General features: G+C 35.5%; 2 protein-coding genes across 2 annotated transcripts in view; one reads left to right on the top strand and one right to left on the bottom strand.

Moving 5' to 3' along the window:
• The window catches only part of Col4a6 (collagen type IV alpha 6 chain), a 281502-nt gene extending 277480 nt beyond the window's left edge, over nt 1-4022 (bottom strand). The window contains exons 1-2 of the mRNA XM_048796881.1: nt 3739-4022; nt 3493-3544 (exon numbers count right to left, since the gene is read on the bottom strand). Coding sequence (XP_048652838.1) covers nt 3493-3544; nt 3739-3749 — 63 coding nt within the window. The 5' untranslated portion in view covers nt 3750-4022. The remainder of the gene's footprint in view (nt 1-3492; nt 3545-3738) is intronic.
• A 1338-nt stretch (nt 4023-5360) lies between these two features.
• The window catches only part of Col4a5 (collagen type IV alpha 5 chain), a 231190-nt gene continuing 215101 nt past the window's right edge, over nt 5361-21449 (top strand). Inside the window, exon 1 of the mRNA XM_048796868.1 lies at nt 5361-5746. Within this exon, the coding sequence (XP_048652825.1) occupies nt 5666-5746 (81 nt within the window). The 5' untranslated portion in view covers nt 5361-5665. The remainder of the gene's footprint in view (nt 5747-21449) is intronic.

The following is a 21449-nucleotide window of genomic DNA, read 5'->3' as shown; positions in this document are numbered from 1 at the left end:
ACACACACACACACATATTAGTTGTAGGAAGACACAATACCTTTTTAAATTTTTTCTGTGGTGCTGAGGATCAAACCCAGTGCTTCACGCACACAGGTGAGCGCTCTACCACTGAGCTATAGCCACAGCTCCCCCACTCTTTTTTATTTAGAGACAGGGTCTCCTTGAGTTGCTTAGGGCCTTGCTAAATTGCCAAAGGGGTCTCAAACTTGCAATCCTCCTGCCTCAGCCTCCTGAGTCACTGGGATTACAGGCATGCACCGCAATGCCTAGCTATAAATAGTCTAATTTTAAAGGAATGAATATAATGACCTCCATTGCCTGAAAAAGTAAATTCCTAGAGAATTAGAAACAATATTTAAATAAGCCTAGCATAACCCCTCATATAGTCAGACACTTAACTAGGATGATTTTGGATATTCTGGAATCTTATTCACTAGCTCACTCAGATAAATTGAACAAATATTCACTTGAATAATCATCAACCCTTTAAACTAAATTTACAGGAAACTCATCATTAAATCCTGGATTTTAACATTTACCTTTCCATTCCTGTGCACTTTGTAAATTCTAAAAAAAAAGCACCTAAATTATTCTGTCATTAAATGTATACCAATATTCCATTATTGGCACCTTAATTCTCACAGTGAAGAGACTTTCTCATAATGATATGCAACATAGTAACTGTCATTTGCTTACAATAATTATTTTCATTACTACTACTCAAACAAGTGGTATGGAGAATTCAATTATGTAAAATCAGCCAGGTATGGTGGTGCACACCTGTAATCCCACTGGCTTTGGAGGCTCAGGCAGGATGATCACAAGTTCAAAGTCAGCCTTACCATCCTAGTGAGGCCCTAAGCAACTTAGCGAGACCTAAAATATAATATATAAAATGGGCTGGGGATATGGCTCAGTGGTCAAGCACCCCTGGGTTCAATTGCTGGCAGCAAAAAATAAATAAATAAATAAAGTAAAAATAATATCATTCTACCACCTCCAGTACTGGGGAGTAAACCCAGGGCACTGTATCACTGAGCTAAATCCCTAGCCCTTTTTATTTTTTGAGACAGGTTCTCACTAAGATGCTGAGGCTGGTCTTGAAATTGCAATTCTCCAGCCTCAGCCTCCTGAGTTCCTGGGATTACAAGCATGTACCACTGTGCCCAGTTCTTGTCTAAACCATCTAAAAGATGATAAATCTAAAAACTTAGAGAATAAATTGGAATTAAGAACAGCAGATGAGGACCAGACAACACAGATGAGAATCCATTGCAGAGTGTAAATGGGATATCTCTCTCTATATATATATGTATATTTTTTCCATATATATATATATATATATAAAATCTTCCCCTTGGAAAAAAAAAGTCACCCAGGTTGGGGATGTAGCTCAGTTGGTAGAGTGCCTGCCTCACATCTCACATGCACAAGGCACTGGGTTCAATCCCCAGCACCACACACACACAAACAAAAAAGTCATGTAATCCTCTAAGAATGTATCCTGTGACTCTCTTCTTTCTTTTTGCCAGTTTTCCAAAAATTAGAATAGCTTTACAAGGTAAAAATATATCACGCATAATCAAACCACAACGAAGGAAGCAACTATGAACTTAAATAAGACAAACAATAAAGTATTATCAGTGGCTCTAAAGGTTTATTTGTCTCACCATGGTCATGCACACTGATATAGCAGATGACATTGTAAAACAATGAGAAAATATCTAGAACCTATGCACCAAAACAGTGTTTGATTATGAATACTTTGATACTTGGAAGAAATGGAAGCATCATCTTCCAGTCATATCAAATGAGAGAAGATGCAGTATCTGGGAAGTCTTCAGTATATTGAATGATCTATATAGTGCTTTTCCCAAAAGTACACTGAGTAAGATCAGCCAGAGTCTAAAAATAAATGTTTTTCTGGAGGGTATTCTGCCCAAGTATGACATTTTTACAAGTGGCAAGATTCCTGGACAAATTGTGGACTAATCAAAATCTGGCATTTTCAATAAATGTAGTATTGAGCCTCAAGGTAACACATAACTAAACTTGTATAATGGAGGAATCAGATGGAAAAGTGCACAGAGTCCTAGATCAATATGTCTGCTTACAAAGAGTAGAATATACTCACATAAAAGCCTATGTCCTGAGTTAAGGGGTCAGAAGGTTTTAGATTTTAAGTTTTCTGACATTATCCTCTTTTCATAAGAGACAATATTTCACCTTATTTTGACATTTTTTTAAAGACATTATATGCCGGGATGAAGTCCTCCATTTTCTCATAAGCATGTTAAGTGATTTTATTAGTTTGAATTAAGTATGGTTCTAGAAATCATATTTAAAATATTAAAAACAGAGCCAATCTACTAAAATGATCAAAACCAGTGAGATAAATATTTTGAATATATTTTTATCTGTTATCTATATAGTAAATTACTACTATTATTAAGAGGGTTGTTTTAACACCACAGTAAAATAATAGTAGAACAACTTCATATTTGAATTCAACAGTTAACTTTATTTCTGCCGGCATAGTTAGTCCAACTGGAAAACTTCAACATCTCAGACTCTTTAGGTCACTTTACCTTTATGAAATTATCCTTGTAATTCCATTGATTTTTTTCCTGATTTTGGGGATCCACTCAACTTTTCTAAATTAATTTTTTGTAGTTGTATATGGACAAAATGCCTTTATTTGATTTGTTCATTTTTATCTGGTGCTAAGGATGGAGCCCAGTGCCTCACACATGCTAGGCAAGTGCTCTGCCACTGAGCTATAACTCCAGCCCTCCACTAAACTTTTCTTGAAATGATGTCTGCAGAAATTACTTTGCCTGTAGTCTCCATAGGATTTGTGAATGATATTAAAACAGTCTAAGAAATGGTAACTTTAATACAGTTTTTCTGTCTTAACTACTTTAACGTTTCACTTTCTGATGATACAGAAGACCAGGAAAAGGAAATAGCAGGTAGAAACTGAACATCATATAGTGGTATTAGTTTCTGGTACGGTCAAAAGACTAAGAAGAAAATACTAAGTTTAATTTCTATAATATTTGTAGCAATTTTCAAGTCCCACTCCTTGGTGCTCTCCTCCCACTCTCAAAACTTGTGTTCATGTTCTTGTAGACCAGGGAAAATTTCTTCTGCTTTGGAGATCGATGCAGAGGAAGGCATCAGATGTCAGTCATCTTAAGTTGTCCGGAAGAGGCTCAGAAATGTGTGCCTCTTATGTCTTCTACTTTTATTTTCCCAACCCGTTACAAAGTTTTAGGACAGGAAGATGCCTGGGTCCCAAGGGCATTAGCCTAACACAGTGCTTGCTGTTCCTCTTCAAGAACCCTGTTAACTCCCATTAGAAAGGAGAGTGATGTGAAGTCAGTTTCGCGGTACAACTCTCTGTAACCCCCTAACACAAACACAAGAGGTGGGGAAAAGGAAGGGGTCCATTGAGGAGGAGGGGAAAGGGGTCAGGAGAAGACTCACCGCTTCTGCCAGTTCTTCCACCAGGCAAAAGGAAACCAGAAGCAGCCACAACCTAAAACGAGAAGGATTGTGAGTAATACTGGATCTCTGGGCTCTAAGGGTCTTGAGGCCGCCGGTAGCCCCCCAACCCCTTTTTGATGCCTGATTCCACTTTCTCTACAGTGACAGAAGTACAAGTATAGACCGGGCTGGCAAAGTAGCCCGAAGCAGGAAAGAGGAGGGAAGCTCGGGGCAGCAACAGCTCACCCAGGGTGCATGCTTGCGGCTCCTCAGACGCTGGGTCCCGGGAGACTAAGTGGCTCCGCGGCGCTGGCTCATCCGGACTCCGTTGATGCTCGGCGGCTGCTTTCTTACTCAGGACAGAATAAGAGGGCTAAGCGGCTCAGTTTAGAAAAAAGCAGTTAGCTTCCCGATAAGAAGTGCCCCAAAGGGAAAAACACTCGGCGGTGCCCGCTACAACTTGCCGCACTCAGGAGATAGTTCCATGCGCCAGGAGAGGAAGGAATGGAGGGGAACGGGGCGTGGCCGTGTGTTGTCAATCATCCCCCCTACCTTGGGCAGCTGGTTGTCTCTCACATTCAGGCATCTCTACATACAACAGTTCCAGTTGTCTTCACAGCTTCATGCACAGGCCTCTAGAAACCAATATACTAAGACTTAAGCAACTAGGCATTATATCTTCCATAAACCACTGATAATTTACACATGAATAGAATTAGGCATACTACTCCTATATCCACAGGCCCAAAAGTGCTCATGCACACAGGCCAAAATGCATGCAATACTCATTCTAATTAATTGCACACTAAGCACTTGGGAAGAGAAGGGGGAATCTCTGGAGCTGTAAATCTACTTACTCTAAACTCAGCAGAACCTTAGAATGAATGGGCCCGCGTGAAACAGATCCAAAAGACTCTATAAAGTGGTTAAACCTAGGGAATAAGATAACTGAAATATTCTGAAGAATTCTTCAGCAAATTCTTCCTGAAAGACTCCAAGGCGTCCACAAATGTATTTTCTGGGCTTTTTGGCACTTAAAAAATAATGTATCAGGATTTCCAAAGTAATGTTCAAGTCTACTTTATTTGGGAGATATCAATTCAACTGCCATCAACTCTGTATACATATTTCCCATTAGGAAAATGCACTAAAATGATTTAATCCCTTGCCATATATCCTTCTGAAACACAAGAGCAATACCTTTTGTTAGGAGGTAAATATTAATTATGTAATTCAATGTAGTTAAATAAAATGATGTGACTGTATTAGGACAACATTCAACCATATAATAATTCCTAACACATACAATGTTTCCAAATTTTGTGTACATATCACACATATCAACTATTCACACACACTTAAATATGTTCATTTTCTTCATTTATAACTCTATATTTCCAATATTTTTACACTTTCTACTTGTATACAGAAACTTTGTTCTGTGAGCACTTGAACGGCAAAGACACCCAGCAGCCTAGAGGGCTGCGACCAAAATTCGTTTCTAATGATTAACAATAAAAAGCAGTCTCTCTGAGATCCATCCGCTAAAAAAATAGTCCCAGCTCAGGTCTATTTGTAATTGGCTTTGATGCTCATACCAATGAGTGGAACTGGGCAGGGAAGAGCAGTGCCAACGGAAGGTGCAAATGAACGAATAGGAAAGCTTCCCGGTTGAACTCACGGTGTTCAGTCTACTGGTCTAGAAGTTTCCCTCCCCCAAATAACTGAGCGTCACTCCCTCGCAGGTTGCTGGTGGAGTATAAAGCTGTGGCGGAGTGATACTTAAATTCCCTGGTGCTGGCGGGGAGGGGGCGGTGCGGGAGGGGGACTAGAGGGCGGAAAGTAGATCTGTGGGACTTGAGTGAGGAAAAAGTTTGCAAGTCTGGACAGAAGGGAAAAGTGCTCCCGAGAGACCGGCTTTGGGGAGGGGAGGGGGGAGGGAAGAATAGCTCCTCTTCTTTTTCTTTCTTTTTTTTTTTTCTATTTCTTTCCTCTCTCTCTACTTGAAAAGCTTCTTTCTCTTCACCCAAGCCGACCTACACAATTGGGACACCCTCGCTATCCCTCTCCTGCTCTAGCTCTCTCCCAGTAAACCCTCAAGATTATGTCAGTTGGCCCGAGCCAGCCGGGGATTTTGTGCGGGTGCTGAAGAAACTGCGGGAGCCAGAGAAGAATGAAACTGCGTGGAGTCACCCTGGCTGCCGGCTTGTCCTTACTGGCCCTGAGTCTTTGGGGGCAGCCCGCAGAGGCTGCGGTAAGTCCTCCCCCGCCCTATCACCGCACTCTCAGGCTTAAATCACTTTTCGTCCCTTTACCTTCTTTTCTCCTCCGCCTTGTCTAGGGAATTCCAATTTGCTTTCACTTGTTTAGGAAGAAACATCTTATTTACGACGCTGGTAACTCAAGCCTTCTGAAGTCCAAGGGAGAGTTTTAAGTGTTTAAAAATAGGGTTACTTGCTTCCCAGCAGCTAGATCTTCTGGGGCAAGAGCAGAGGCAGGGTGGGAGACGATTATTAATGGATCACTAGGCTCTGGTGGGTATTTAAAACTTTTCCTCCCCTCCTCCGCCTTAGGGTGTTTCCCAGCCTGCCCGCTAACCTTTTCACTACTTGTACCCAGCCCACGCACTCTTTTTTTAAAACTTTGCCTATAGTTTAATATTTCGGGCATTCTAAAATCCAGCTTCCATCAAAGTAGTAGGCGACCCCATGGAAGTTCGTTCCCTTTCCTCTTTCCTTAAGCAACATGAACCACTGGTCAGTAAAAGCCAATGACCTGCTTTCCCCTATTGACATCCTTGCTATACAAATGCTAAGGTAATGTACCAAGCAAAGTGAGGTAAAGACAGATGGCCTCAGGCTTCAGGTCTTCTGAGTGTTTTTTGTTTTTTTTTTAAGTGATGGGTTTTTGTTTGTTTCCTTTTTTAATTCACAAAGACAGCTGAACAAATTGAGAATTTGCTCATCACCTATTTAAAGGAAATAATTCTTGTTTTTTTTTTCCAAACAGAATGAGCTTTTCTGAGTTAAAAGGAGAGTGGGGGAGGATGTATATGTGAAATGACAGAGCAAAAAAGATCCACTGGGTTTTAGGAATTTAGAATTAATACTTAAATATCTCTCCAGAAGGGTATCTGGGTAGTCCCACCCACTATCCTTCTGGTGGTGAGAGGTAGATGCAAATGAATGAATGAGTTTGTCACAGAAAATGTTCTCCTGCCTGTATCTATCATCCCTAATTTCACTTAACCTCTAAAGAATAAGTGTGTGACAAATTATTTAAATGTTTTATTTGAGTGATCATAATGGGTGGTTTTAAAAACACTTTAATATGAGATCATGGCTTAGGCCTTCACGTGGTTGAGTGACTATCAATTTTGCAGTTGCTATGTTATAGCTTATCTAAGTCCTTTTAAGTTAGCTGTCTAGCTTCCCTACAGCACTCAGCATGCCTCAGACTACATTGCCCTCTTTCTGTTCTTCAGAAAGTGTGTACTCAAGGTATGAAAACTTACTTTCATATTACTGTGAGCACAATACAATTATGATGGAAAATCTGCTGAAAAATCATACATATCAAATATTTTAAATTATGCATGATATAATTTTCCTCCATCAAAATAAATAAATAATTTGAAATTGCTTTTTTGATGCAGAACATCATTAATGGGGTAAGGTGTAGCCAGTCAAGAGAGCTGTAGACTGTTGTTGAAACTATAGTTGTGCTATTAAAAATAGTTCATTTTGAAAACATCTTGGTATCTACTGCTTATGGCATTTGTCCCTGGGGGCAAAGATTTTGTGGATATTTCATTAAATATTTGTCTCTTTTTTTATGTCGGCATTGCTATTAGTATTATGTGCACCAGATACCAATTACACAGGTATGTATAGCAACCCTACACATCAATTTATATTAAAAATGATGTTTCTTTTTATGATTGACAAAACATGGGGGCAAGCTTGTTTTCTTGGATTCTTAAAGTAGTGTTCATGAAGAAATTACAGTTCTTTTCCTTTTTCCTCCACTGTGATTTTTAAAGGTCATTTTGCATTCCATTTTCTTATTATTAGAATATTATACCTTCATTAAGCTAGAGATTTGATTTTCATGCTTCACACATTGATATCCTAGTTGGATGAAAGTTTTAATTATGTCAAAAATATGAATGATATCTGCTCTCCATAGTAGTGCTAACGATATTGGTGACCTTGTTCAGAGAGAAACTGGATGATAGTGGGCTAGTTGTTGACTGAAGTAGTCTAATATTTCGGTCCTTATATCAGGAAGAATATTGCTACTTACATTGCTTTATTGTTTCATAGTTAAGTGATTTCTTTATCTTAATGTCATACCAAGATGGGATATCACAATATGTAGATTTTCTCAAACAGTGTTCATTAGGTGGCATAAAGTAATTGAAAGGAGAGCAACAAGAGAAAAAGGGAGGTTTAGATTGAAATGGGAATATCAGTTTTTGCCTTTTTTATTGATGCATTATAATTTTATGTAATAGTGGGATTCATCATGCTATATCCATATATGCATAGAACATAATCAGACTCATTTCATTGCCTAATACCTTCTCTTTCCCTCCCCTCCTTCCTTCCCCTGATCTACTTGTTTTACTTTACTAATCTCCCCTCTCTTATTATTATTATTATTGTTTTAATTAGTGTAGAAAATAGCATATTTTTATAAGATAATTATACTAGACTGACTCAGTAGGATATATACTTAAATTTATGGATATGGATATATGTACAATGTAAAATTACACTACTTTTACTATCCAAATGTTATTAAGTTGGTTTTTGTGCAGTAAAGTGGGTAGATTTCTCTAATTTAAATATATTATGTGCCTTGTAACCAGTGGCAAGTATTCATCAAGGGCAGGATTGTGGTTTGTGGCCATTAAATAATTTTTCCTCTATGAGGTACATTACTTCATAGAAACAGTTTGTCATCATTGTCTTCATTATCATTATAGTTTACATTTTTGAGTGTTTATTATATCCTAGGCACTTTGCTAGTTAGGTAATAGACATCGTCATAATTAATCATGTATATGTGTGGTGGGCAGTGCTAGAGATCAAATCCTGGGCTTCATGCATGATAAACACTTGTCTTCATAACAGACTTATTAGGTATTATTATTGCAGATGAGGAAATACAAATCATAGAGGATAAATAATTTGCCAAAAATCACAGATAGTAAGTTGTAGAGCTGGAAAATTTAAATTTGGACAATTTGACTCAGATTCTTTGCCGTTAACAACTCTATATTGCTTCCTTTGTATGTAGTCAATAGAGATTTAGTTAGTATTTGGAGTATTTGGACTTCTGCTACTTTTTTGGGGGGGGTGACACAGAAGGTACAATAGAAATGATGGCAGAGATTGCATCTCTTCCTGCTGATGTTAGAAGAAGTAGCATAGCATGATGGTAGATGGAGCTTTGGACTTAACAAGATCAGAGTTTGATCTCTAAATTCATATTTATGAAGAGTGAGGTAAGTTAAATGCAGTTTAAAAGCAATTGCTATTACAGGTTGTCTGATTTTATGTAATCACAATATATAAAAAATAGATTTATAAAACAACTATAACTTATGGTAGATAATTGACTTTAAAGAAAAAAATTATCTTATGATTCTTTAATTAGTCAGTTTCCACAGTAATTTTAAATATGCTGAACTTTTCAGGAATGTCTACTGTGAAAAAACGGTGTATATGTGGTTGGTGGCATATTTCTGTTTAAAATATTTAATTCAGTTTTGTTGTTGTTACCAGTTTACTTACCCCATCATGTCCAGTTATATTCATTTACCTACCTATGTGTCTTTAGTCTTATGCATCTGTTTATATATGTGTATGTCCTGTGATTGTGAAAGAGTGTGTACATTTTTTCCTATTTTTTTTATTTGACTGAATGATGTCTGTAAAAAAAATTATTTCTCATCATACTTTTGCCCACAGTTTTAGCATCTAGTAATGTTTTGACCTGAATAATTATTACAGTGACAAATGGTGATTTTAATTTTCAAAAAACTTATATTAATTAATTAATTAATTGAATTCTACTATAATGGAATGTTTCCTTTTCCACTACTATTGGTATCTTTTTTTCAGTATTAGGGATTGAACACAGAAATATTATCTCTGAGCTACATTGTCAGCCTTTTCTTTTTTAATGAGAGCTGTATAGTTATACATACATAGTAGTTGGGTTCATCCTGAGAAAATTATGCATGCATGGACCTCAATTTCAGTTTATGATCCCCCTTTTCCCTCCCCCTTTTCCTCCCTTCCTCCTTCTCCCTCCTCTACTGTAGTAAACTTCCTTTAGTGCCACTGTTTATATTTGATTGGTTCTTTTTACTTATACATAAAGGTGATATTCCCTTTGGTATATTTATATTATACATGCACATAACATTATTTAAGAATTAATTCTGCATTGCCTCCCATTAACCCATCCCTCCACTCTCTCTAGATCTCCTCATTCTATGTTACTGATCTTCCCTGTATCTTTATAATATCCTATTCCTTTCCTCCCCCTTTCTTTTATTTTATTCTAGCTTCCACATGTGAGTTTTTGAGTTTGGCTTATTTCATTTATCATGATGTTCTTCATTTCCATCCTTTTATCAACAAATGCCATAATTACATTCTTCTTAATGGCTGAGTAGAACTCCATTATGTATATGTACACATTAATCCATTCATCAATTGACAGGCATCTGGGTTGATTCCATAATTTAGCTATTATGAATTGTGCTGCTATAAATATTGAGGTAAATGTTTTGTATAGTATGCTGATTTTAGTTATTTTGGGAAAATACCAAGGAGTGGGATAGCTGGGTCATATGGCAGTTTCATCCCTAGTTTTTTTGAGGAATCTCCATACTGCTTTTCAGAGTGGATGTACTAGTCTGCAGTCCCACCAACAGTGTACAAGTGTACCTTTTTTCCCCACATTCTCATCAGTATTTATTGTTGTTTTTTTTTTATTATTAGTCATTGTCAATCTGACTGGAGTAAGATGAAATATTAGTGTAGTTTTGATTTGCATTTTCCTGAATGCTAGAGCTGTTGAACATTTTTTCATATATTTATTGGCCATTTGTTTTTCTTTTAAGAAGTTGATGTTTAGTTCTTTTGCTCATCTATTGAATGGGTTATTTGGTTGCTTTTAGTGTATTTTTTTGATTTTTAATATCTTCTGGATATTAATACCCAATCAGAGGAATACTCAGCCCATTTTTTAGAAGTTATTTTGAGACAGGGTCTCCTTTAGTTGCCCAAGTGGGTTCTGAACTTGCTATCATCCTGCCTTGGCCCCCCCCAGTGGCTGAGGTTATAGGAGTGCTCCACCCCTATAACCCAGCCCCAATATTATTGTTTTAATTTATGTATTTATATATTTACATAGTCATTTATTTACTTATAGAACTATAGTCTTAATAAATGTTGTATTGTATGGGTTATAATGAATTATGCTCCTAGTAAATTTTTTTAATTGGTTGCCAAAATTACTACAGATTTGGCCAACAGGCATCCCTTCACATTGGCTTCTAAGTCTGTTCAACATGTTTCTATCATTTGTTGAGCATTCTCTTACTTTCTAGCACTACAAAATGTTCTAGGCTTATTTCTATTTTCCTTGCTTTAATCCTGGAATAAGCCATTTCTCCAGGGAGCTCTGATACTTTTTATTAAAGAATGGTATTTAGAAACCAAGATCTGAGTGCTTGTCATGCTCATTGCCACTGTGATGTCATTGCTTCTCATCCTCAGCAGACAAAACTATAAAATATATGTATATATACATAAACACATATCTACTTTTATATCAATTTCTTAGAATCTATTGTGTGCCTGTGTGCGTGCATGCTTGTGTGTGTGTGTGTGTGTGTATGTATTTCTCTCTCTTTCTCTCATAATTGTGTGTCTGATTCCAGTCCAAGAGCACTAAATAAATATATCTTTGATGTAGTGGGATCTCACAATTTTTTTGTATCTCTCAGAAATTTGTAAAGATCTTACTCAGAGGTTTTAACTTGGCCTATGGAGTCAGACCTAGAATCTAACTAGTAGATGTTTGACTTTGAGTACAATAGTAACATCTGGGCTTTTATTTCCTCATTGGCAAAAGAGAGACAGCAGAACTTATCTCACAGATCATTTTGAGGATAAATTGGGAAAAGTTATGTAAAACACTCAAAATAATGTTTCATTGTTGTTTTTCAAACTATTTATTAACTTGTCCTTTCTCTTCTTGGTTAGGGGGTTTGTTGGGGATGGAACTCAGAGCTTTGCACTAGGTAAGCACATCCTCTATTACTGAACTTCATTCTCAGTCCCTTGACTTGCCATTTCCTGCTTCAATTCTCTATCTGATTTTCAAGGCCTATTGTGATTTCTCCCTTCATCAAACCTTTTTTTTCATTACATTTTACAATATACTCCCTCCATTCTAGCCCTAGTTGAGTTTTCCTACAATCTTTTGAGTACTGCATACATATTTGTCCTCCATCTTGATTTGAATCCTATGGATCAAAGACTTTGCTCAATTCCAGCATAATGTTTACATTTATTCAACACATATTTGTTTAACAAATCCTAAGTACTCAAGATTTTGAAAAATTTTTAGTTGTAGATGGACACAATACATTTAGTTATTTATTTTTATGTGATGCTGAGTATCAAACCCAGTGCCTCATACATGTTAGGCAAATGCTCTAACACTGAGCCACAACCCCAGCCCCAGTACTCAAGAATTTATTTACATTTTTCTATTTCTACCCTCATGGAATTATATTATTTACAAAATTATTTTGTGTTACACAATATTCATAAAGGTAAGTAAGACAGGGTCTCTGACTTCATGAAGTGTACATGCTAGTAAGAATAGATAAAAAGTCCTGTGAAACTTTCCCTTACTATCATATCAATTGCTGATTGTACCCTTCTTTGAACATATGAAATATTTAGCCTCTCTTAGTTTAGTATTAGATTTTACATACTTTTATTTCATGGGATTTTACCTGTTTTTTTCTATTCATTTATATACTCTTTGGAGGGAATAAGTATATATTTGTTCATTCATTTAACCAACTTACATGTTGATTTTGTCTGAAGATAGGTAATAAATATACACTCAATATTGGGATATTGAAAAATTCTGTAATGTGCAAAGAAGAAGATAAAAACCTGTTTATAGCTTCTGTAGCCCAGAAAGAGCTTCTTTTATTGTTGTGATGATTTTTCTTTCTGTGTATCTATTTTAAATTAAATTGATTAAAATTTAAAATAATTTAGAATCATACTATATACAATTTTTTATTTCAGTGTTTTTACTTATGAAGCATTTCCCCATTATTAAAATTCTTGTTTTTTAATATTTATTTTTTATTTGTACACAATACATTTATTTTGTTTATTTACTTCTATGTGGTGCTGAGGGTTGAACCCAGGGCCTCTCACATGCTAGACGAGTGCTCTACCACTGAGCCACAACCCCAGCCCCAAAATTCTTGATTTTAAACTATTATGTTTTTAATATTTATTTTTGTAGTTGTAGTTGAACACAATAACTATTTATTTATATGTGGTGCTGAGGATCGAACCCAGGACCTTGCACGTGTGAGGCAAGCGCTCTACCGCTGAGCCATAACCCCAGCCCCTAAACCATTATTTTTAAACAATTATTGTCCTGTATACACCCAATAAAGTATCTGCCTATTCACTTTAGTATGATATATTTTAAAAATTCAAGATTTTTAGTTATTTTAGTAAGTGCCACTGTGGACATTTATTTTATATATGTGTGTGTGTGTATAATATATATATATATATATATATATATATATATATTTTTTTTTAATTGTAGGTGGACACAATACCTTTATTTTATTTTTATGAGGTGCTGAGGATTGAACTCAGTGCCTCACACATACTAAGTGAGTGCTCTAGCACTGAGCCACAACCTCAGCCTGCTGTGGATATTTTTTATTCTATATTTTTAACTTTTTACTTATCACCACTGCCTCCTTCTTGGGGAATTACTGGGTTAAAGTCTATATTTAGTCTTTGATACGAGCAATAGATTCTGACATTTAGAAAGTCTATTATCAACCTGGCACATTGCCACACATCTATAATCCCAGCTACTTTCGAGGCTGAAGCAGGAGGATTACAAGTTTGAGGCAAGCCTGGGCAGCTTAGAGAGACCCTGTCTTAAAAATAAAACTAAAAAGAGCTGGGAATATAACTCAGTGGTAGAGTGATAGCCTAGCATGCATAAATCCCTGGGTTAAATCCCTGATACCATGCGCGCACGCGCGTGCGCACACACACACACACACACCTGTATCAACAGATAAATTATGATTGCCTTTTATAGTGGTTGCTGTTACACCTGTTAGACAGTACTATTTTCACTTTTTTGAGTACTTTTTAATTTAAATAAAATTTATTTTTAACTGATACATAAAAATTCTACATCTTCACAGGGTAACGTGTGCACTGTGTTACCCTGTTAAGGTTAAACATGTATTTGAAAACAGGTTAAACATGTATTTGTGCCCTCAAAGATTTATCATTTCTTTATGGTGCAAACTTTCAAAATGAACTCTTCTAGCTTTTTTGGGGGGAGGGTGGGGGAGGTACCAGGTATTGAACTCAGGGGCGCTCAACCACTGAGCCACATCCCCAGCCCTATTTTGTATTTTATTTAAAGACAAAGTCTCACTGAGTTGTTTAGTACCTTGCCATTGCTGAGGCTGGCTTGAACTCCCAAGCCTCAGGGCACTTCTAGGTTTTTGAAATGTAAAATACATGATTGTTATATATATTAACCCTAGTCTGCAATAGCATACCAGAACTTCTTACTCTTATCTAACTGTAACTTAGTACCCATTGATCAACCTCTCCCCAGGTTCTGGTAACCACCATTATACTCTCAACTTCTAAGAGATCAATTTTTATAGTTCCACCTATGAGCCAGGACATGTAATACTTGCCTTTCTGTCCCTGGCTTATTTTACTTAACCTAATAAACTCCATCATTGTTGTCATAAATGACAGGATCTCATCCTTTTTATGGATGGATAGTATTCTGTCATTTATATGTACTGCATTTGCTTTATCCATTCATCAGTTGATAGACACTTAGTTTTTTCCCCCTATTTCTTGACTATTGTGAATAACACTGTAAGAAAATAGGAGTATAGATGCCTCTTTTACCTGCTGATTTCATTTCCTTGGCATGTATACTGAGGAATGAGATCACTGGATCATGTAGTAGTTTTATTTTTAATTTTTCAAGCAACAATCATACATTTTTCCATAATAGCTATACTAATTTACACTCCCATCAGTCGTGTTCAAGCTTTCCTTTTTTTCCATTTTCTTCCAGCAATTATTATCTGTAATCTTTCTAGAAATAGCCATTCTTACTGGGTAATATCTCATTGTGGATTTGATTTGTATTTTCCTGGTGCTAATTAATTATTGCATATTTTTATGTACCTGTTGGCCGTTTGTATGTCTTCTTTTGAGAAATGTCTATGTAGATGCATGCCCAGTTGTATTGGGTTATTTGTTTTTATGCTCTTGAGTTTTTGGAATTCATTAAATATTCTGGACATTAACCCCTTGCCAAATGTATTATTTGCATAAATAATGTCTTATCCCATTCTGTAGGTTGCCTCTTTACACAGTTATTTGTTTCCTTTGATGTGCAGGAGCTTTTTGGCTTAAGTAACCCTATTCCTTTTGCTTTTATTTTCTGTGCTTTGTGGGTTTTCTCCATAAAATCCTTGCCCACTATTTCCACTTTTACATACAAGGAATTTGAGGCTCATGGAGATTAAATAATTTGCTAAGGTCATACAGTTAATAAGTGATTGGGCCAGGATTTGAAACAGTGCAGTGTAGCTCTGGAACCTGCTGATGTGATTTTTTTTTCCTTAGTCCCTAATTCATACATGGTAGAAGTTAGAAAAATAAAGGTATGTGGAAATGTTGAATAATTCCCACTGTTCTTTCTATAACTCCATCTAACTGTTGACTTGGTTGGCCCCATCCATTAATAATTCTTTACTGTTACTGCCTAGGCCATTTATCCTTAAGGGCCTAAATTTTAATTTTTTGAAGTATGCATCCCCTTACTTTTTCCCTCTGGACAAAAAGTGGAGCCTGCCCATCTTGAATGCCTCTCCCTCTTAACTCTTCCTAGCTTAGCAAAGGTATGGCATACTCTCAATCCATTGACATTCTCTCTCTTCCAGGAGAGTTTTGTGAATACATCTAGAATGTAAGCCCCTTCTGCCTAAGATCCTCATCTCCTTCACCAGACCTTTCACTGTAAGTCTATCAGGCTTACACTTAAATGGCTGTGCCTTGACTTAGTTTTGTCCCTTGCTTTCATTTCATCCTTAGTGGTATTCTAGAAACTTTGTTCATTGTTAATCTGTTCTCCCCACTTTGGAGTGATAATAACCCAGCCTGCATCTTCTCTTTTTAGAAAATCAAACTTGTAAGTACATGTGGAACAAGAGGTTCCCCATGCTCTTTGGCATTCTTCCCACTTTACCTTCTCCCTGCAATTCCTCAGTACTTAAATGGCTTTATTGCCTACTTGCCAGCCTTGTTGCTTGTGCAATTCAAATGTACTCCTCTGTAAAATCACAAACTGTTATGCATTCTGGCTTTTCCAGGTGGCATTTGAATAGCTGAACTTTAAGCTTCTGAATGATAAGAGATCTTCTCTTGCCAAATTAATTTCCAGAATGGTTTTTACCAGTTATACTCCTATCACTATTGTATAAGAGAGTCTGTGTGATAGTTTTAATAATTTTTTTCCTATGTTCTACAGTGACTATGGAATTGCCGCTCAATTGATTGCCAGTTGGTTGTCTGATTTGGTCTTATCCTCTAATGATTTTCTTTTAAAATGTAATCATTCCATCATCTCATCCTCTTCTGACAATAGCAACTATGGAACAGAGGTCACTTTTGAAAATATATTCTTGCTGATTAACATTATAAATGAACTACTCAGACACATGGCCAAGGCTTTATTATAAAGATTTATTTTTAATAGCAGTAATCCTTGAGGTTGTTTAGAGAGGCATCTTTAGTGTTATATCTGATGCATAGGCTCCTATCATTTTAACCAACCAGATTCTCATTTTATGCATCAGTGCCTGAGTAAATACCTTCATAATCTGTCCAGGTCCAACTGTCTTTATTCCTTTAGGGGCTTCTGCTGGCCTTTAACCAAAAGGGTAGTCTGTGATGGCACTTGCTATTCTTTTGAACTGAGAACCTTGAATCCCATGTTATTTGCTAATTATAGACAACAAAAATAAAATTCTGTGAATGAAATAAGCTTTTGCTAAACTTAATTTTAACTTGTTCTTTTTTAATCTGAATCTAAACATTGGATTTATTTATTAACTTATAGAGTGACTAAATCACCATTCATAAGTGAATGCTAATCTGGTTAATTATGTTTTTGACAGTGAGTAATAAAATAGGACTCTAAGAAATTCTATTAAGACATTTATATCATGATGTAATTCAATCATATAGCCCTCTTCATTTAGAAACTGGCTGGTTTGCTTCCAGAATTTCAAGTAGTTTGTATAGCATAGAGTACTGAAGAAGATCTGAAAGTTTGAAGGGAAAAGTACTCTTAAGAGTGGGACACTACAGAAAAAATTATTGTAGTCTGTATTTATAAGCTCTTCCATGCCCTGCTAAAGAAGAGGAGGTCCTTTTGTGTCCATAATCTCACAATGTATCAATTGATACAGTGAAATGTTTTTGTATGTGGAACAAAGGCATAATCATGCCTCTTTATATATGGTAGAGTACTTTCCATTGCAAGTGGTAGAAAACAGTAATTTATTTCTCATAGTTCTGGAGGCTGCGAAACTGAAGATTAAGGCAGATTTAGTGTATGGTGATGACTTGACCTGCTTTCTGGTTCATAGAAGGTACCTTCTTGCTGTGTCCTGAACAGGGCACTAATTCCATTCATGAAGAGTCTGCCCCATGATCTAGTCATCTCCCAAAGGAGGCATCTACTAAGATCATTACCTTGGAAATTAGGTTTTCAACATGTAAATTTGAGGTGGGGACAAACACTTAAACCACAGAAAATATGGAGACTGTTTTACTTTTTTCTACTGTTTTCACATTTGCAGATGGTGGGTAGAACTACTGGTAAAGTGTATCAAATTGTCCTAGTAATTATGTTCTTCATAANTATACATTTTTTAATTAATTTATATATATATTGTAGATGGACACAATACTGTTTTTTTTATTTTTATGTGGTGCTGAGGATCAAACCCAGTGCCTTCCACATGCAAGTTGAGCACTCTACCACTGAGCCACAACCTCAGTCCTATATTCTTCATACTCTTGGCAGGGAAAATCCAATTTTACCTAACAGTGTCTTCAGTGTAGCATTGATTTTTATTAAATCTTGACCCTCGAGTGCACATCTTTTTAACATTGTGTATGACAAAATGTAATGTATATATGAAGCAATTGAATGATCTGAAGTAAGGTGATTGTTTCTAGCAAAAGCACTTGAGCAACTGAGCTGTAGGCTGAACTAACTGATTATTACATGGAACACATTTTTCCTTGAAATGAACAACTAAGACAGACTAGGGTTATTTAGACTTCAATATGTGACAGGCAGTTTCTCAAAACTGAGCAAAGTGATCCTATTGTTTTAAGGAAAACTACTCTTGATATTTGTTATTAATGAAAAGTTTGAGGTTTTCAAAAGTAAGAATTAGAATTTTGGAAAAATCATCTGCCACTGTTAAGTGTGACAGCTTTCCAAATCTTAGAATTTTCTAAAGAGATTGATAATATGTTACTGTATGTGATTTTTTTATATGGACAATTATTTTCATTTTGGAAGATATATTTTTCATAAATATATATTGGCATGTATTATTGTCACTTTAAAATAAATAAATGTTTTAAATATTAGGATTTGTTGAATCTAGGGGCTTACACATGTTAGGCAAGAGCTCTACCATAGTGCTACACTCCAAGGCCCCAGTTTTCATTTTTATATGGCACATATTGATAGATATTACTGATCTAAACAAATGTTTTTGGGGTCTTCAGTTTGTAAACCACTGCTCTACAGAGATGAACTCCATCATTTTACAGGAAAGTATAGTGACTGATGAAAGATGTATTTAGTTATATGCAGAGGCAGGGATGGAAGCTGTCATCTCAGAATCTTACTCTCATCCCTTCTTCAGTATACCACATTGGTATAGGGATTGTTGAGCTGGCAATATGATTTTGTGATTTTATTCATTTTCATAGATGCATAAAATACCAAACAGAAAATGGAAGTACCAGATTGTACTCATTTTTTTTCTCTTCTTCATTCAAATTGCAAAGTCAGTTTTTTGTTCTGGTGCTTGGCATTGAAAGAATCATTCTTGCTTTACCAACCATAGCAGAGCCAGGCATAGTGTCACACACCTGTAATACCAGCTACTTGGAAAGCTGAGGCAGGAGGATCATAAGTTTGAGGATGGGCTTAGCAATTTAGTGAAATCCTTTCTCAAAAAAAATATTAAATAGGGGGCCAGGGAGGTGGATCAGTAGTTGATCACTTGGCTGGCAGATCCTGGGTCCAATCACCAGCATTACAAAATATAAATAAGTAAGTAAATAAATAAACAAATAAATAGGACTGGGACTCTATCTCAGTTGTAGAGTATACAATCCCCTTTGTATACACACAAAAAATGCAATACATAGCAGAGATGATACTGATAAAGGCAGTAAGGCAATGAGCTAACAGTTATTTTTTTGGTACTAAAGTAGAATATCTGTGAAACCAGAGCTCTTGTTTCACATATTTTTGCATTCGCCACAGTGTACAGACTTTCCTTGTAAATAATTGGCTCTCAGTTGTTAGTTGTTGAATAAATGTTGAATTTTGGGAAAAAGTAGTTTTATTGGGAGAGCACTAGGACTCAAGACCTTGAATAAATGGATTAAATTGTAGGAACTCTTGACAACAAGAATTTTCTAATATGCTTTTTAGTAACAGGAGTATTGCATTGCTGAAACTGTTCAAATAGAGGGTAGGTACTACTTTGTTAAAAATACTCATGGAGTCTTTTTCAATTTTAAGATTCCATTGTTCTGATTGTTAGAAAGCAAATTCTTGCTGAGTTCAAATCTGCCTTTGTAATTTTAAAGAACTTTGAAGTATAATTGGCATACAATACAGTACATGTATTTATGTTGTATGCTTTTTGTTGTGACATGTATACACCTGTGAAACCAACACTACATTCAAGAAAATGGAACATATAAATAACCTCAAAAGTTTTTTTATGCCTCTTTTTTAAAAAAATATCTTTTTAGTTGTGGTTGGACACATACCTTTATTGTATTTATTTTTATGTGATGCTGAGGATTGAAGCCAGTGTCTCGCAGGTGCTAGGCGAGTGCTCTACCACTGAGCTACAACCCCAGCCCCTTTTATGCCTCTTTTTTAATCCCTTCCTTCTTATTCCTATATCTTATCCCCAAGTAACAACTGATCAACTTTCTGTATATTAGTTTAATATACCACATTATATTGATGGGAATTTGGATTGTTCCCAGTTTATCTTTATTAAAGTAAAGCTTCTATGAACATTTTTTTGCATTTAACTGTATTTTATTTAGGTATAATTTACATAAAGTGATATGCACTGATCTTAGTTGAACAGCTCAATCATTTTTAAGGTATATACACTTAGGTAACCAACAACCAGGTCAACATATATAATCTTTCCATTACCCTAGGAAACTCCTTCATGCCCCTTTGCTTTCAGTACCTTTTGTGTCCTGTGTAAAAATCATAATCCCTAAGGTTGTAAAAATTGAATTTTCCTTCTAAAATATAATTTCAGATTTACATTTTCTTACTTATAGAAGTAACCAGTTGTTCTAGTACTGTGTACTGAAAAGAATAATTCCTTTTTTCATTGAATGACCTTGCTTGGCTTTATTGAAAATCAGTTGAATGTTTATGTTTAGGTCAAAGTCAGAACTCTACTGTGTTATATTGATCTGTTTATATATTTTTATGCCAGTACCACACTATCTTATTACGTTGGCATTATGATGAGTTTTAAAATCTTTCAGTATAAGTTCTTTAAATTTATTCTTCTTCAAGATTCTCTTAGCTATTGTATAGTTTTTTTCTTCCATATAAATTTTAGATTCATTTTGTTAATTCCTACTGAAAAAATTTTTGAGATTTTGGTAAGGTTTGCAACATTTTATAGATCAATTTAGGATCAAATGCAATTGTAAAATTATCGATTTTTTTGAACATGAATACTGCATACCCCACTATTAATTTAGATATTCTTTAATTACTCTCATCATAGAGGTCATGCATATAATTTGTAAATTTCTTCCTGTGCATATGATTATTTTCATTTTAAATGCTATCATTTTTAAAAACATTATTTTCAGTTGCTCATTGCTAAGATGTAGACAAGTCATTCATTTTTATATTGATCTTTTATTCCTAAGATATTAATAATCATTTTATGGTATGATTTACATAATGTTAAATTCATTATTTTAATAATGAATTAAATTCACCAATTTTATGCAAAGTTCTGTGATTTTTGTCAATTGCATACATCTAACTGTAGTCTCTAATCAGGATATAGAACAACATTGGTACATTTATTCATTAGTTCTAGTATTTACATCAGTGACTTTGGATTTTCTGTGTACACAATCATATCATGCAAATAAAGAGTTAGACTTCTTTATTTTCAATTCCTGTGTCTTCTTGTACTGCGTACCTTATTGCACTAGCCAGGACTTCCACTACAAATATGATAGAAGTAGTAAAGTATGAAATCATTTTTTGCTCTCTGTCTTTTG

The sequence above is a fragment of the Marmota marmota genome, unplaced genomic scaffold, assembly GCF_001458135.2.
Source record: "Marmota marmota marmota unplaced genomic scaffold, marMar, whole genome shotgun sequence".
Classification (NCBI taxonomy): domain Eukaryota; kingdom Metazoa; phylum Chordata; class Mammalia; order Rodentia; family Sciuridae; genus Marmota; species Marmota marmota.
Note: the sequence above shows the minus strand (reverse complement) of the source record. Positions and strands in the feature narration are given on the sequence as shown.